The sequence below is a fragment of the Eubalaena glacialis genome, chromosome 12 (assembly GCF_028564815.1).
Source record: "Eubalaena glacialis isolate mEubGla1 chromosome 12, mEubGla1.1.hap2.+ XY, whole genome shotgun sequence".
NCBI classification, from domain to species: domain Eukaryota; kingdom Metazoa; phylum Chordata; class Mammalia; order Artiodactyla; family Balaenidae; genus Eubalaena; species Eubalaena glacialis.
The window spans coordinates 98506159-98524517 of record NC_083727.1 but is presented as its reverse complement, the minus strand read 5'-3'; the positions used below and the strand labels follow the sequence as shown (position 1 = coordinate 98524517).

The following is an 18359-nucleotide window of genomic DNA, read 5'->3' as shown; positions in this document are numbered from 1 at the left end:
CCTGATTATGCAACCAGTACTGAGGTCAAGCTGTACTGGTGCAGGTGAGGTGAACACAGCCCACAGAGACCACAGCAGCTACTCCAGGGGTCTAGTCCCAGCACGGTAGCTGCTGAGAACAGCCAATCTCAAAGGCCCACACGGACAGAACATACTAAAGCTAGGGCCTAGCAGTCCTACCTAGGCTGCCCTGGAACAATTAGTACCAACATATGCTGTTTTTCCTCCAGATGCCCCTACAGTGTTTCTCTCTCTGGGTATCTCAGTCAACCATCCAATTAATAGCGCCCCCATCTTTGCCTCCCGAGTTCCTTGAACGGATTGAGGGGTAACTGCAGGAGTCTGACAGATGACTTGAAGCATTAACTTTATTATTGGCATAAATAGGTAGATGACCACCACCAGGTTCCTATTACTTTCTCTCCTAGACTCTGGAGAGAGCACCTGAAGGAGAGTACAATGTACCATCTTATGGCAGACAGAGTAAAAAATAAGAAATGAAAAGGTTGGGCTGTTCATGCCCAGTTCCCTGTCCCAAATACAACCTTTAAATACCATCCCTTCCTCAGGGAGGAGTGGGTCAGGGTATCAGGAAACAGGCAGAAGCTGCTCTTCCAAATACTCTCAAAAGGAGGGAAGGCCTTACTTTATGACAAAGTTAAGAAGGATCAAAAAGGGAAAAGAGCTGCTCCTTCCACATTTCTGATGATGTTCCAGCAATGCTTGACAAATTCTATAACATATGGTGAAAATCACACTTGTGGAAAAATGGAGAGTTCTTGGGGAGAATATTTTGTAACAGGGAGTTATTCCAGTGAAAAAACCTCTTGTATAGACTCTCCCATTAAGACTGCAGTCATTTATCAGAACACATAAAAGTACGATTCGCCTCCCCGATGACCTCAGGTATGGCTGGCCAACCTGGGCTTCACCAGTCTGACTGGTCACCTGTTCTTAGGCAAAGGGGGTGGAGGTCTAATCAGAAGGCACTGAGGATTATGGGGGCAATACCTCTTTTATTTTGGGCCCCACAAATGATTCATTCACACTGAAAATATAATAAAATTGTACAGGGAACCTCAGACCCTCCTTATGACTGAAGGGCAAACGTGGAACATCAGGGGAATAGCTCTGAAGCTGATACCCATGGAGCTACTCCACTGAGTCTTACAGAGTTGGCTGTGGGATTAAGAATGGATTCTAGGGACTTTCCTGGTGGCGCAGTGGTTAAGAATCCGCCTGCCAATGCAGGGGACACCGGTTGGAGCCCTGCTCTGGGAAGATCCCACATGCCGAGGACCAACTAAGCCTGTGCGCCACAACTACTGAGCCTGCGCTCTAGAGCCCGCGAGCCACCACTACTGAGCCTGCGTGCCACAACTACTGAAGCCCACGAGCCTAGAACCCGTGCTCCCCAACAAGAGAAGCCACCGCAATGAGAAGCCCGGGCGCAGCAACGAAGAGTAGCCCCTGCTCCCCGCAACTAGAGAAAGCCCACGCGCAGCAACGAAGACCCAACAGATCCAAAAATAAATAAATAAAATAAAATTTAAAAATTTGTTAAAAAAAAAAAAAGAATGGATTCTAAATATGTCCGATTCACCTAGAGCAGTGGTTCTCAACAAGGAGGGGGGCATGGGGACTTTTCCTTCCAGGAGACATTTGACAACGTCTGGGGATAGTTTCATCACAGCTGGAGGTAGTAGTACCGGCATCTAGTGGGCAGGTGAGCATCCTCTAGTGCACATGACAGCCCCTCAAATAAGAATTACTTGGCCAAAAAGGTCAGTAGTGCTGAGGGTGAGAACTCCTGCACCAGGGTTTGAAGAGGAGAGTAGGATAGGGAACTATCAATATTGTAAGATTGGGTCCAATTTAACAAACATGTACTGAACACCTACTTTCTTCCAGGTGCTGTGCTAGGGACCAGGGACTAAAAAGATGATCAAGGCATATGGTCCCTTAAAGATCTTATAGCCTGGCCGGAGAAGCAGACACAAAAAGCCCTGTAATGATATTTGATAAGATCTCTTTTAGTTTGAGATATGTGCACTCTGCAAGTAAGTTCTGAGATTCCCCCTATATTTAGTACCTCTTGAAAGAAGAGGATTGTGGGTCTTTCATATACTTTTCCTAGAAATGCACTTCACTACAAGCCTTAAAAAAAAAAAAAAAAAAAAGGTTGCAATGAGGATAATTTCCTCCTCCCAGGGGAGGAGTTTGGTACACGTGCCTGCAGAGCTCTTTATTTGTCTGAGATTAGGCCAGATGCTATTCTCTTTCTTTCTGAGTATAGGGCTTCGCTGTCTCATTGAAACAGTGAGTTTGCTCTCCTGAAAGTTTAGGAACCACACATATGTTCACAGAAGAAAAGGCCAGAGGCCAGACATTACTGCAGCCCTACTGTGGCTAGTTCATAAATCCAACAGGCCTAGAGAAAATGATGGAATGGGGGAAATGGCAGAGAATAGCAGACTCGAGGTCCTCCCCTACGGGTAATAAATCACTAGACCAACGCAAACAAATTATTTAGAGCCCTACGTAAATGAAATAAAATATTAAGCTCTTTCCCATGTTTGCTTCCTCAGCTGGACAGACTTGAGGAGAAACAGAAGGAAACCTACCGGCGCATGCTCGAGCAGCTCCTGCTGGCCGAGAAGTGTCACCGGCGCACGGTGTACGAGCTGGAGAACGAGAAGCATAAGCACACAGACTACATGAACAAGAGCGACGACTTCACCAACCTGCTGGAGCAGGAGCGGGAGAGGTAACTGCGCACGCGCGTCCCGGAGGGCGGCGCTCTCGTCCTGCCCCTCCCGTCCTGGATCAGATTTCCACCCGTGACTCCGCGGACACGTGCCCGGGGTCCAATTCCTAATTTCCCAACGGTTTGCAGACAGTGAGACAGACTTTGCTTGGAACTATTAATGTGAGTGAGCATGTTGGGGGTTCGTATAAATACGGCAACAACATTCCCACTAGGATGTGAAAAGCCAGAAGAGCCACAAACTAAGGGAGCTTCTGTTTTAACTTGATCGCCTACTTTTGAAAAGCCTCTCTACGAACTGCCTTCTATTAGAAATAATATACTTTTTCTCTTTGGGATTAAAATCCACTTATTCAGTGAGACAAATTATCACCATTTTAGATGAATCCTATTCATTCTTAAAACTGGTATAGAGAATCTTACTACTTGGTTGTGTATGAATTACTTAATGACTAGAATTACCTGCTTAACTTTTTCAGGGTTGCATAACTCTTAAAACTCAGTGTAAAACAAAACAAAACGAAACAAAAATTCAGCCGTGAGCCTTGAACACTGTAGGTAGTTTTCTCAGACCAGGGATTAGCACATTTGAAGCAGAGACTTCATATTGAAACGCTTTGTGATGAACTCTTTGATACTCTCCAGTTTTTCAGCATCTTCTTTTTAGCTTATTCTCCCCTTTTCCTCCCCTCAGCTGAATGGTTACATCTGTGAATTCCACAGTCTTTGAAACCAATGACATTGAATCCCGATGCTTTGAGTTACCAAGCGTGTCTGCTTCTGTGTTTAGGACTTGCAAATTAAGAGCCAGTGGGAAAGAGCTTCACCAGTCCCAGCTTTGCTATATCTAGTTACAAAAAGGAGATCTGGTTTTCCCAGATTAGTTTATTTGCCAGAAAAAGTTACCTCAATAGGAAAGTAAATAAAAGCATGAAACAACAGGTTTGTGTTAAATTTTTAAGTTATTGGTAATGTTTACTTATTATTGGACTTGGTAGATCTCTTGAGGAAGGAGAAATGGAAAAGGGAGCAATGGCTGGAGTGTTATGTACAATACCCTCCACTTACGGTTTCTTTAAGTCTGTCTTCTGCTGCTGGAAGCTCAAGTTTATCAGCTTCTTGTTTGGACAAATAGATGGTCCAATTTGATATTTTGGGGCAACCAAACAGTGAGAATAAACTCTACCTCCTCAACCTCCATGAACTTTCCAACCTCAAGCATAGGTATTGCAAACAAGGTTTTAATGACGGTGTAAATTACATATATCTAGGTGTCCTGCGTTGGAATGTGGTCAGGTAAGAGTAGCAACTTGTTTGATATGTCTTTAAAAGATCTGAAATCAAATAATTTTAAAGAACCAGCTGTGTGAATTAATATTTTCTGATCACTTTGTAAATCATTTGGTCTAGAACCAGATATGTCTGCCTTTTCTACAATTTCCCACCTAAGCTAAATGACTGAGGTGAATTCATCTACAGAGTGGTAGGTTTAAATGAAGTATGTGGATGGAGAGACTGTACTTACCCAGCTGTTTCTTTTTCTTTCTTTTTTGTTTTCCTAATATTTGTGTACTGTGAGAATAATTGAAATAATAACACTTGATGGAGAGCTCTATAGTTCACAAAGTACTTTTATATTCATTATACAATGAGCCTGTCCCAAGTGTATTTATTCACTAACTTCATGTTGACCAGTTCAAGACTAACAATTCCAATCCCCTGCCCCTCCTTTGGAGTTGTTTAATTTTACTAGAGCAATTACACAACGATTTCTCCTGAGCAAAGCGCTATGTAGGAGGTTTTAAAAACCAAAGCAGAATTTAAAAATTATATATATCATGATGCTTTTCATACTTTGATCAGCACCGCTGAGATATGTCACCAGTTGTACATGTTTTAGATAAGAATCTTTGACTCACTAAATATCCAACCACTTTAAGATTCTGAAACAGTAGTTTTGACTCAACAGGTTATACTTTAGTGCTTTATATATTTTCCTGTCAATGTTTTTGCCCAGGCCACCCCCCTGACTGACCACCAGTGCACATGCTGTGGGCACATGCTGACCGACACTCGTTATGCTAAATTAAACACCCTCACTAGGACCCTGATAACTGAAGTTGGCATCGCTGAATTTCTCTGCGGTCTGATCTGAGGCATCCACGGTGACTGGCTTTGCTGAGTTCCCTGGGCAGTGAAGCCTTTAGGATTTTCTCAAAGGTCAGGCCTGGGACTCCTGCTGCCCTTTGGAAGAGGCCCTGCTAAATCTGCTTTGGGTTAAATCCTCTTTTTGAAGTAAGCGGTCATAATTAGATGTACTTATGGGGGCTGGCAGTTTGCTGACCCCGGGGCTTTCTTTCCCGTGGGCAATGTCACCAGGGGCTGGTCCCCACCAGGGCCTGGGCCGTGGCTCAGCCAGGCCCCAGCGCCCCAGCGCCCCACTCGGCCGCAGCCCCTGCAGGGGAAGCTGGGCTATTGCTGATAGAGAGCTGGTTTTTCCGAGCCCGAGTGGGAATTCTGGCATAGACTATTCCAAGTCCTTTGTTTGCCTCTTTGTTTTGCACTCCCTTCCCTCTTTCTCTGGAAAAGTCCCTTTTGTGAAAAAAAAAAGAGAGAGAGAGAGAGCCAAGAGCTTTCCTTCAGAAACATTTCCCTTTATTTCTCCTGTGAGCGTGAGTCAAGGAAGGAAAAAAGTGAGACGAGATAAGCCCAAGTTGTTTGTTCCCTGTAATCACCCAGTTTCTACTGAAGGTGTGACTCTGCAGGCTGCCTCTACCTAGACAGCTTTCTGACTTGGTGGCCATGGGTGGATGGGAGTGCAGACCCAGGGGACCCTCCACACATGCAGAGCATCTAGGCTCCGTTCTCTATACTTGTCCTGCTCTGTAAGGGTTTCTCACGTCCTCTGGAAAATGGTTAAAGGTAATAGAAAGGGACCCAGGCAGACAGGATCAGTAGCTATCCAGATTCAGATATTTGATGAAACCAGAAATCCTTGGTTTTCAAAAAAAAAGCCTTGGTTTGACTAGTATTGCAAAAGACTTCTGAGTTAAGCCCTTTCAAGTCCCTCATCCTACAGGTTGGGTAACTGAGGCCCAGAAAAATTATGTAGCTCAGCTAAGACGACAGTGCAGGCCACTGGTCCAGCACTGTTGTGCGAATGGGTCCCTTGGGCAGAATGTCTTGTTTTATGTTTTCTTCGTGTGTGTGGGGGGGGGGGGGCTCCCAACCTCCAAGCTCTTACGTCCAAACTATGACACAGAATCTTAAAAGGCAGAATGATGGTTATCGGGAGGATAGAAACAGATCTATTTGGACCACTGGTGTCTTTCAACTGTCAAGACTGGAGACGCTTTGGAACAGCATCTGTTGGAAGGAGCAGCCTGGGGACTTGTTTTGGAGCGGAGTTTGAATAGCACACACGGTGTTCTACTTCTGTTGCATTCTGATGGGAGGCTGATGCTGGTTATGGGGGAGCTAAATAAAGCACCCCTCCAAGCTACCTCCTTGTTATGGCCACTGACCTGGACCCTGAAAGTGTAAAAACTAAGCAGAAGTTATTTTTCACTTTTCAGGAGTTGTTAAATTCATCCTACATAAAAATTCCACAAATTAAGTGCCTAAAATGGACAACATATTGTTCTGGGCTTCCTTTATGCTAAACCAAAAGACTGATCATAATCTGTTACCATCATTTACTGCTATTTATTTTTACAAATAGTCGTATTCCCAAATTAAAAAGTGGAAATAGCATGAAAAAATGCATTGGCTTAACTAGCATTGTTTAAAATATAGATGAAAATAGCCTTCATTGCAGTAATTAAGATTAGATAAAGAAAGCTCCCTTTCTAACTAACTGCTATATTCTGTTTGGTCCATATTTTGAGTCAACTTGACCTTAAAAGGCATAATTCTGAGCACATGAGATCACCTTCAGAGTTTATGCTTTATTCTCTGTATGAACTGCAAGACTTGTAATTTTAATCTTACACTTTCTCTAGGGCTGCTTCAAGAATGTCAGGATAGAGAGAATACAGTTACATCAAAAAGTGCTTTGGAACGTAAAGAAATATTTGAGGGGGATGTGTGTATGTGTGTGTCTGTGTGTGTAAATGATGTGGGGAGGGCTGTCTAAATCTATAACTGTAGATATAGATTTGAAAGCTTTTGGATTCTATAGGCTCAGCTGGGACTACATAAATAATTACATCATCATATAATATTGCAGCAAGCCTTCCAAGTATAGGGTCATTTTTTAAAAAAACTACAAACCAGCATCTCGAGAGAAATCTCTTAACTTGTGAAGCAAAGAATGCAGGAACAGGGGCTTGATGGAGGGGAAACTTTCAAGCCCCATTGGTATTGTTCCTTTAGGCCTGGTGGCCTGTGGGACGGGCTGCCCCATTGCACTTGCCTGTGGCGGGGATGACCGGTCAGAACAAGTTTGTGAAAAGTGGCTCTAGCAGCCTGGGATCCTGGGAGATATTCTTGGCACATTTTATAGAAAAAGATGCACATCTGGTTCCCTGGCATATTTTCCCTAAGTTTCTCAGATTTAGATGCCTTATCTCTAAACTATCACAATAAAATGGACTTTTCTCATTGGTAGCGTGGAGAAGCACAAAAAAGCACTTTGTAGAAAAAGATAGCTGCTGATGTGTAAATGATCAAGTCTGATCATGCGGAAAGTAATCAATAGGTGGAACATATCAGCAGGAAACAACGGAGCCCTCTTGTCTGTGCTTAGTCCTCAGCTACATGCTACTCACTAGCTGGGCTGGATTTCATTGACCCCCCTGATACGCTGGACACATACACATCTGGTTTAATCCTTACAAAACTGTATGAAGTATAGTTACTATCCCTATTTAGAAGATGGGAAAGCAGGTTAAATTCCTTCCACCAAGGTCACTTGCCAACAGTTAACTGGAAGAATCAGTGTTTGAACTGAGTTTCCTACAGTAAAAACAAACAAACAACCAAAAAAACCTTTTCCACTTCCAAGTTCTTACCTTCTGATTGAAATGAACACTTCATTTCTCCAACGTTTGGAGGAAGAAAAGATGACTTGAAACGTTGGCTCTGTGGATGGCACATCCATTCTGTTTGCTGGTTCAGGATTTGAATTCACAGACCTTAACCTGTCATTGAGATATGCCACCTACTATCAATATCCTGACCAAGAAAATTGCTGGGAATAGACAGCTTCTAAGAAAGGAGAGGAATTAGAATTCAGAGACTCAATCACAGAAAGAATATGTTTTACGGTTGATTTTCTGAAAGAACGCCAGGGTCAAACTCCACCTTCCAATGGCTCTCACCCTTGCAATTTGCAAATCCCACTTCCTACTGGAAAATGTGATTGAAATGAAGGAGCCTGAGGTGATTTTGATTTTGCATAGCTAGGGTGTTTGTGTTGGGGAATGGGGTAGGTGGGGGCAGTGTAAAGGAAGTGATGTTATATCTTACCTAAAGGGACCAGGCAATCGGTGACTCAAAAAGATAGCTTCCCAAAGTTGGAAGATGGGAGTTGGAAGAGTCAGTCCTCTTAAAAGACCCAGGATATTAACATATCTACTATCAACACTGTAGAACTAGGAGCTTGCTACTCATTCTTAACTAGACACCCCCTGGATGAAATGTGAACGAGTCCATTAAAAATGCCCTTGAGGTGCATTTCACCAGATCCCATCTGTACAAAAATGCTGAGTCTTGGGTGGGTATGATCTTTTCCCCAAGCTTTATAGTGTTCTCATTCTCAAGGTCATTGAGTTAGCAACCTCTGATCTAAGATTCTTCAGAGTTTTAGTAATATAACTTTTAACAGATATGCCAGGGAAGATAGGTTATCTGATCAACATAATTTTCTAACTAATCGAAGGTTATGATATGAATTAATTTACTTTTACTGTTATGGATGATATTTCTCAAATACATTTTACTTTTTTAAGAAAAATTTTAATATACCACAAAATCCAGTTAAGTCGTATTTGAAGATTTCAGGATCTTGTAGTGCTGCTATCTGGGTGACTCTGTATGTTACAACCTCAGGGCCTATTAGATTATATTCAAATCTAAATGTCAATTATGGTTGTATTTTATTGTTGATAGGATGGTGAAGATGTTTTCCAGATCTTAGGGCTTAACCCGGCTAACTGAGAATTTTAATTAATTAGATTAAACATATTTGGACTTTTACAACAACAGCAACCGAACTTGAACCAGGAAGGACTCTGACATTATACAAAGGGGTGGGATAATAATCAAAGAAAATTGGCCATAAGAAAGGAATAGCGTTGAAAGGGAGGTCTTGAGAGACAACGGGCAAGAAACATATTTCACTGCTTAAGATTTTAGCATGTAAGAATGCCTCAGTCCTGGTATTTGATACCCCTTATTCTAGAAAAATCCTAGGAGAGGTGAGACTAGAGGGCGGTATTTGGAATTTGAATGTGAGAGTTAAAGCGTGAGAGCCCAGTAGTGGGAGGTGGTCAGCTTGTCAGAGTCTCTCTAGTTCTGAACCATTCATTGAGTTGTTCTCTTTCAATTTCAGGAAATTGCCAGACAGTTCTGGAAACTCTAAGTACCTGACTCACTGCAGGGGCCTCTTCTGAGAGAAATAGAGGCAGCTCCTTTTACATAACTATCCTTCTTTCTGTCACACGACTCTGTAAATGCCAGCCACAGCCAGTTAGCCCGGGAGTGGACAGCTGTCCTGGACAGAGGTCACAGAGGTCTCACACTCAGGCACCTCGGGTGCCAGGCAGTAACTGGAGGGGACAGGTCCAGCTCTTCAGCACACACTGCGTGAGTGGAGGGACGCTGGGCTGCAGAGCTCCTACTCTGACTACCGGGGGAAGTCACCATTCAGCTCAGGCCGACCGACCCCATTTTAAATTGTGGGTTCAGTGTCACCAGTTCAGATTTTTCAGGAGTCAGTGTTCACTCAAATGTATAAAGCAATGTGCAGTGAACAAAACTCATGGCTATTTAGTCTCTCATGTGGCTGGTTTGCAACCTTGATGACCTCGATGTTAGGGAGGCTGGGGCCTAGGAGGAAGCCTGGCAGGAGAACCCTGCCGAAGAGTGTGCTCTGTTTGATGGTGACAAACTAGCTCATGGAGACACTCTCTTGGAGCACACGCAACAGAAAGAAGTAAAGACAACGGAGGCCAAGAAAAAACCCAGCAGACACATAGAAATTCTGAGTAAAGAATATCTCCCTCGGGGCTTCCCTGGTGGCGCAGTGGTTAAGAATCCACCTGCCAATGCAGGGGACACGGGTTCGAGCCCTGGTCCGGGAAGATCCCACATGCCATGGAGCAACTAAGCCCCGTGCGCCACAACTACTGAGCCTGCGCTCTACAGCCCGCAAGCCACAACTACTGAGCCCGCGTGCCGCAACTACTGAAACCCGCGCACCTAGAGCCCGAGCTCTACAACAAGAGAAGCCACCGCAATGAGAAGCCTGTGCACCGCAATGAAGAGTAGCCCTCACTCACTGCAACTAGAGAAAGATCGCGAGCAGCAACGAAGACCCAACACAGCCAAAAATAAATAAAATAAAATAAATAAATTTATTAAAAAAAAAAAAAAAAGGACTATCTCCCTCACAGGACTGGGTTTCAACGGACACCTCTGTCCGAGGGCTGCCAAGCACTGGGTCACAAGCGTGTGCTCTAGGGTTACTAAGGCTTCAGGTGCACGCTCCACAGTGATGCACAGTTTTCCACTTCTCCCTGGGCCTGATTCCCTCTGCGGTATTCTTGCTCAGAACTCCCTGGGTGACTCTGTCCCTTACCACCTAAAGACTGTCATTCAAGTATAATATTGTTACAGCTTTGACATTTTCATTTGCCGATGCTGTTATAGAAATTCACTACAGTATGATAATAATTGGGTTTTTTCACCTAATCTTTTCTCTTACCCTGTGACCTGGTCCTCATTAGAGCAGCCAGCCAGGAGCAATCACAGCTTCGAGGGAAACTTGCCATAGCTGAAGGAGAGAAGTGAATAGCTTCTCTTCTGGATTCCAGAAGCAAAGATCTCAGTGTAGCTTGAGAAAGAATATATAATCAAGTTGATTCAATTTTTATCACCCCTCCTTTCCTGTTTAGATAAATGCTTCTTTTAAGAGAGAAGCAAGACAGCAAGAGAGGTTTATGTCATGGGAGTAGCCAGTGCAAAAGAAGAGGCTCTGTTCTGAGCTTATTTGGCGTGTGGGGGTGGGGAAGGAAAAGTGGAGAGTAATATAAACCCCAGATATATGGGTGTGAAGAATTTGAGAATGGAGCTATTACTAGGTAGAGTCCAAGGGTGTCTCAGTCTGCTTTGGCTGTCATAACAAAATAGACTGGGTGGCTTAAACAACAGAAGTTTATCTTCTCCCAGTCCTGTATGCTGGAAGTTCAAGATCAGGGTTGCCAGAATGGTCAGGTTCTGGTGAGGCCTCTCTTCCTGACTTGCAGACGTCCACCTTCTCGCTGTGTCCTCACATGGCCTTTCCTCTGTGCATGTACGTGGAGAGAGATCTTCCTATCAGGCCTCCAATTCTATTAGATGAGGACCCTACCCTTATGACTTCACCTAACCTTTTTACCTCCTAAAAGCTGTATCTCCAAACATAATCACGATGGGGGTTAGGCCTTCAACATATGAATTTGAGGGGGCAAATAGCAAAGGGCATGGCAAAACTTGTGGTTCTCCCTCCAATAACTCAAGAGAAAGAGAGTAAAACTTGGTGTCTAACATGTCCAGTTGGAGAGAGCTTGATATGGCTTCAGTATCCTGCAACCCTAAAGGAATATCTAGATTTTGCCTGTGTTTCTGAAGGGCCATGGGAATAGCTGGTTCAGGGCTGGAATGAGAACAGAACTGTGACCCATTTGGATCAGCAATCTGAGCAGGAGTGCAACTGAGGCCAGAGACCACAGTGTGCATCTCAGAGAATGCCAGCGTGGAAGGATGATGCCTACATGACCTCCCCCCCCATCCCTGATGGCCCCAGAACTCAGCCCCAACTCCAGAAATGGGGTCCTGAAGCCCTAGAGTTAACCCAGGATACCCCGACTTGACTGAGGAGTCTTTAAATTTACAAAGGAAAACCTTACTTGACTGAGTTTACCCAGAATTAACTAAAATAAAATAGAATGAGGCAGAGGCGGCGGCGGTGGTGGTGACCGCTAGCCAGTGTAAGATGACAGTGGCGCTGATAGTGGCAGCAGGTGAGGTGGCTGGGCCTGGCCTGGTCTGAGCCGCCACTGCCGAAAGGATGACCCAAGCCAGGATGCGGGCTGCTGAGCCTCGACGGCCCGCGTGCTTGTAACTGCCCCAGCCAGACACGCTCCTACCCTTGACGTGCCCATCCTTCAGTGAATCTACAGATGTATTTTCTCAGGAGCTCAGCCTGACCCTACCTCAGTGATAAAGGAGGAAAGACCCACTGTTGTATTAAATAAATAAATAAATAAATAAAATAAAATGGAATGGGAGCCCATAAAAGAAACCTAGAGATATAGAAATATGAAGATAATTGTATTTCTTGCACGCATGAGTTTGAGGCCTGCAGTTAGTACCCCTTTCCTTAGTAAAATCATCCGGGTGTGTGCTAAAGAGAAATAATGTAGTATTGTGTCTGGTTCCAGAGTACTGAAGGTGTGCTTACTAATGTTTTGTGAAATTTAGAGGATCATCTGATCTAAGTCTAACCTTTCCAGCCAGTTAACTCTTTCCCTGGGTTACTCTAGCTACATGGTACCAGACCCCCTCAAAATCTGTAACCTAGAGACAGTTGTTTTCTCAGTCTCCTGCATTTTACTGGGAGCCAGAGAGCCTTGAATTCAAATGCTGATTCTGCCACTTACTAGACCAGTTAGATAACTCTTGGACAGGTTATCTAACCTCTCTGATTCTTGGTTTCTTTATCTATAGAATGGGGATAACCTATCTCATAGAGTTGTTTATGTTCATGAGATAATGAATATAAAGCCCCTTCTACAAAGTATAGCGTGTACTGCCTAAAGGTGATCATTTCTTCTGCTCACCTGTGTATCAAACACTAAGAGGAAAACTATGACGGTTTCACTAAATCACAGTTTACATTTTCTCAGACTAAGATGTTCTGAGAACAATGCGAAGTATTGGAAAAGTAAACTATACTGTTGTCCCAGGGTAGTTGTTTTGTATTAAGATTGTAGGTAGACTCAGGAAAACTGAAAACCTACTACAAACAGAGAATTCAATAAAGTGAGGTGGCAGGGTACAAAACTACATAGAATCAATATTCAAAAATCAATAGTTTTCATATTTCCAAAAGACAAAATAATATAAACTATATTAAATATTAACTATCTAGGAATAAACCTAAGAATATGAAAGATCTACATAAAGAAAGATTTTTAATGCTACCTAGAGATATGAAAAAGATTGAGACCAATGGAAAGGCTTACCATTCTAGGACTGGAGAACTCAACGTTGTAAAGATGTCATCTCCATATATTAATCCACAAACTTAATGTGGTCCTAATAAAAACACCATCAGGTTTTTTTTTAAGCATCAGAACTAAATGAAGTTATTCTGAAGTTCATATAAAAAATACACAAACAAGAATAGTCAAATATTGAAAACAAAAAGTAGTAGAGAAGAAAAGTTTCCTATCAGGAAAACTAACAGACAAACAAACAAAAAACAACTCATTTTAAAGCCACAGTAAGTAAAACAGTGTGGCACTGGTACATGAATGGACAGATCAATGGAGCTGATATATTTCTAGAAATAGATTATGGTAGATATACAAATTTAATATATGTTAAAGATGGCATTCTAAATCAGTTGGAAAAAGCTGAGTCTCTTAGGAATGGCTATTATTATAGTCATTTTTATGTATAGGATAGGTAATTTATTTTTAGACATGGGGACAGTTGCCCACATTATAGCCAAGGCTATTTTTTTCTGTCCTGACCTATGTCAAGGGAAGATTTAGCATTACTTTTTAAGTTTCCAAAGGATAAATAAATCCCATGTAATAAAAAATTGTATTTGAGAAATAAAATATATAGCAAGAAAATGATGACTTACTTTCTGCAAAAAAAAAGCAGTATTATGATTTTTAGCCACATAAAATTTTATGAGAAGTAAAATATGTGGTAACTATTGGCATCCTTTGGAAGAAAAACTGCTATAGTAACTTTGCTGAGGTCATAAATTTACAGCCATTTTTCTATAACTTTGTATATTTAAAAAATTAATACATTAAAAAGAAGTGACAACACATTTTATATAGTGAAAAGAATAAAAGCTTAAGCCCAACTTGGACTGATTTACTAGAATAACCTGGGGAATAATTATTTTCTTTCCCCAACAGCTGCATAAAACAATGAGAAAAAAAACTAAAGATTTGTACCTAGTAGTGTATAAAATTGAGTGATTTAAATGCATGCATTTTTCAGAGAAGTTATTATGGGTTATTAAATGGAGTCCAGATACAAATTCACTTATTTAGAAAGTCTAATGCAGATTGGCTTATAATTTTTGGATTAAAAAGTTGACTGTAAGTGGTACAGTATATGTATGAAAATAAAATTTCATGCCTATCTTCACAGTTAATCAGAGAGCTCTCAGGAACTAGAGCAGATGGTAAGTTTTAAGAAACACACCATGAAAATCATTAGGAAATAACAAACAGCCCAGCTAGAATGGAATTTTAATTGACAAATTTTCAATCAGTAACTATAGCCTTGGACTTCCCTGGTGGCACAGTGGTTAAGAATCCGCCTGCCAATGCAGAGGACACAGGTTCGAGCTCAGGTCCGGGAAGATCCCACATGCCGTGGAACAGCTGAGCCCGTGCGCCACAACTACTGAAGCCCGCGCTCCTAGAGCCCGTGCCCTGTAACAAGAGAAGCCACTGCAATGAGAAGCCCGCGCACCGCAACCAAGAGTAGCCCCCGCTTGCTGCAACTAGAGAAAGCCCGCCCGCGTGCAGCAACAAAGACCCAATGCAGCCAAATAAATAAACAAATAAATAAATAAATAAAAATGTAAAAAGAAAATAACTACAGCCTCAGAGTCTACCCAAGTGACAAAAATACAGTGAATTTCCTAATGTAGTGACAGATTTTTAAAAATGATTTCTGATCTATCAATACACTGGTACTATCAATTGTAATCCAGGCGGTTGTAATGCCAGGCAATTGATCAATTCTGACAGGCATTCTATATGTTGGAAAATACAAAACCAAAATCTCCTATAGATTTTTTTTTAGTTAATTGAAGCATTAGTGAAATATGTAAGGTCCAAAGAAAACACCTGAATCCAGGTTGCAAAAGCAACTGGGTTAAAAGTGAACATTTCTAACAATTGATTGGCTGTTTTTGGTCCCCAAATTTCAAACTAGTTGGATTGAGTTTTTAATTGAGCTGATAGTTTATTTCAGCATCATGGACAAAATAAGGTATTGAAAAGTAATAAGTAAGATTATTCTGGAATGAAAAGCCTTGGGAATGCTGCCCTAAATTGGCAGCCATAATAAATATCAGGCAAAAGGGTTTTTTTGCACAAATTCATACACCAAGAAAGAGTTAAGAAAGTGCTGGAAAAATGTGTTGTTTCTTAGCACCTACAATGAATAATTTTTACTTTTTTTCCGCGATGGAGGAAGGTACTCAGATTAGCATTACAAATCCTGGATTTCAGAGAGGGAGTTGGAACTTGGGAAGGTGTGTTTTCAGTGGTTGGAGGTTGTTCCTTTCTGGCTTCTTGACCAAGTGTACCCTCTTTTTCCAAGAATGCTTGTGTTCGGAAAGTACTTCATGGTGGTGAAAAGTTTAAACAGAAAAGATTAATCAAAGGTTGGGTCTTTCATGCTCGATCATAACATATTCAGCTCTTGGATGAGAACTCTTAGCTAAGAAACTATTCAAATAATATTCAGGGGCTGAATGTGAGCTTCAACTGCAAACTACAGGTCAACTTTACTTAATCTTAACTCATTCCTCTTAAGTTCAGAAATGCTGTACCTTAAGGGTTTGCTTTATATTTTCCATATAGTTTTCAATATCCTATAGGAGTTCACTGAGAGTTAAAATAAATAAGCATTTATTTTATTCTGAAATGCTTAAGGAAGCACTTGTGTCTGACCTGAAATGTGAAGAAACTGGAAGTGGTGAGCTCTGACTGTTCCGCACCCAGCGTGCTGTAGAAAGGGGCAATGAGGGGCTTCCCTGGTGGCGCAGTGGTTAAGAATCCGCCTGCCAATGCAGGGGACACGGGTTCGAGCCCTGGTCCGGGAAGATCCCACATGCCGCGGAGTAACTAAGCCCGTGCACCACAACTACTGAGCCTGCGCTCTAGAGCCCACGAGTCACTACTGAAGCCCGTGCGCCTAGAGCCCATGCTCCACAAGAGAAGCCACTGCAATGAGAAGCCCGCGCACCACAAGGAAGAGTAGCCCCCACTCGCCTCAACTAGAGAAAGCCCGCACGCAGCAACGAAGACCCAACGCAGCCCCCCAAAAAAGAATAAATAAAATAAATAAATAAATAAATAAAAAAAAGAAAGGGGCAATGATCTGGTCTACCTAGTCTTTGTCATTTGTCACAATGTCACCAAATCCTGCAGTATTCTAATGACGCGAGTGTTCTTACTTTACCCACTTATATATACCTGCCATCCTTCCCTCCAGTACTTTCTGATTTGCTCAGCTTTCCAATGCTCACAGATTTGTCTGACTTCTGCAATCTGTCATATTTGAGAAGCTTTGGATTATATTTCTCCCAAAGAAGAAGATAAATGTGTGTAGAACTACTGCCCAGACTTAATACACCATGACCAAACCTCCAGAGAGAGATCTTGGAAGAAAGTTCTCCTGCCCCAACTAAGGAATGCAAGTGCAATGCTTCTAGAACATCCTATGACTTTCTTCTCCCAGCCTGTCACTCCAGCCCCCCAGTGCATTCACTTCTCAAAGTTCTGGAACACAACCTTCTCTGCTGCAAAACCTGTCTCTTGAGATAAAAACACACTGAACTGGCAGTCCCAGTGATCGCCCACACACTGAGAAACGTCCCGCTTGCCATACGCTAAACTAGATCTTTCTCAGAAATGTTCGGAAAACATGTCCTCTTTATCTCCTGTTCACTTGTGTTTCTGACCAAGAGGCTATGGATTGGAGGTTCCAATGACCTTCTCCTTGGGTTCCATTAATTTGCACAGAACTTAGAGAAACATTTTACTTTCTAAATCTCTGGTTTATTATAAAAGGATACAACTCAGGAACAGCCAGATGGAAGAGGTGCATGGGGTGAAATATGGGGGGTGGGTGCAGATTTTCTGTGCCCCTCTCCAGGCGTGCCGCTCTCTCCAAATTACCATGTGTTCACCAACCCAGAAGCTTCATTCTTTTGGGTTTTTATGGTGGCTCCATTACATAGGCATGGTTGACTAAATCATTGACTATTGGTGATTGAACTCAATCTTCAGTCTCTTTCCCCTCCCTGAAGGTCCAACGGGTGGAACTGAAAATTCTAACCCTCCAATCCTTAGCTTACCTAAGAGCTTTCCAAAAGTCACCTCATTAACATAACAAGACACCTTTATTACTGTCATCCTTTAGGAAATTCTAAGGGTTTTAGGAGCTCTGTGCTAGAATCAGGATGAAGACCAAATATATATTTCTTCTTACAAATCACAATATTACAGGAACAATTGTAAGCAACTGGTTTTAAGAGCCACTTGTTCAGGTCATGATGCTCAGTGACCACCTTGATGTTTAAAGGAAAGTGGGAGGGACTTCCCTGGTGGTCCAGTGGTTAAGACTTCACCTTCCAATGCAGCGGATACGGGTTCAATCCCTGGTTGGGGAGCTAAAATCCCACATGCCTCATGGTCAAAAAACCAAAATATAAAACAGAAGCAATATTGTAACAAATTCAGTAAAAGACTTTAAAAAAATGGTTGATATAAAAAAAAAAAAATCTTAAAAAAAAAAAATAAATAAATAAAAGAAGGTGGGAGCCTAGATACTCTGTTTCCAGGATCCAGTGCTCTAATAAGTTATGATTGTCTTAGAAGATCTCCACCCACAGTACATTTAAAACTTGACTTGAGGGACTTCTCTGGTGGCGCAGTGGTTGGGAGTCCGCCTGCCAATGCAGGGGACGTGGGTTCGAGCCCTGGTCCGGGAAGATCCCACATGCTGTGGAGTGGCTGAGCCCATGCGCCACAACTGCTGAGCCTGTGCTCTAGAGCCCGCGAGCCGCAACTACTGAGCCCGCGCACCTAGAGCCCGTGCTCCGCGGCGTGAGAGGCCACTGTGGTGAGAAGCCCGTGCACCACAACAAAGAGTAGCCCCCGCTCGCCACAACTGGAGGAGGCCCACGTGCAGCAATGGGGACCCAACGCAGCCAAAAATAAATAAAATTAAAAAAAACAACTTGACTTGGAGACTCATAATCACAATAATACTTTCCATGTGCATTAGATTACATTTGAGTACACATTTCAGTTAATACATGCTAAAAAGTTTGAGACAGGGAGACCCTCCATTTGGTTGTATATCATTCATAGAAAAGAAAATTACAAATCTTCTTTAA

The 18359-nt window shown here is 42.4% G+C and overlaps 1 protein-coding gene across 3 annotated transcripts in view; it reads left to right on the top strand.

The window, feature by feature from the left end:
• FILIP1 (filamin A interacting protein 1) overlaps nucleotides 1–18359 on the top strand; it is a 191532-nt gene that overhangs the window by 132377 nt on the left and 40796 nt on the right. For all 3 annotated transcript variants that reach the window (XM_061206984.1, XM_061206982.1, XM_061206983.1), the window contains exon 4: nucleotides 2589–2767. In XM_061206984.1, coding sequence (XP_061062967.1) covers nucleotides 2589–2767 — 179 coding nt within the window. The remainder of the gene's footprint in view (nucleotides 1–2588; nucleotides 2768–18359) is intronic.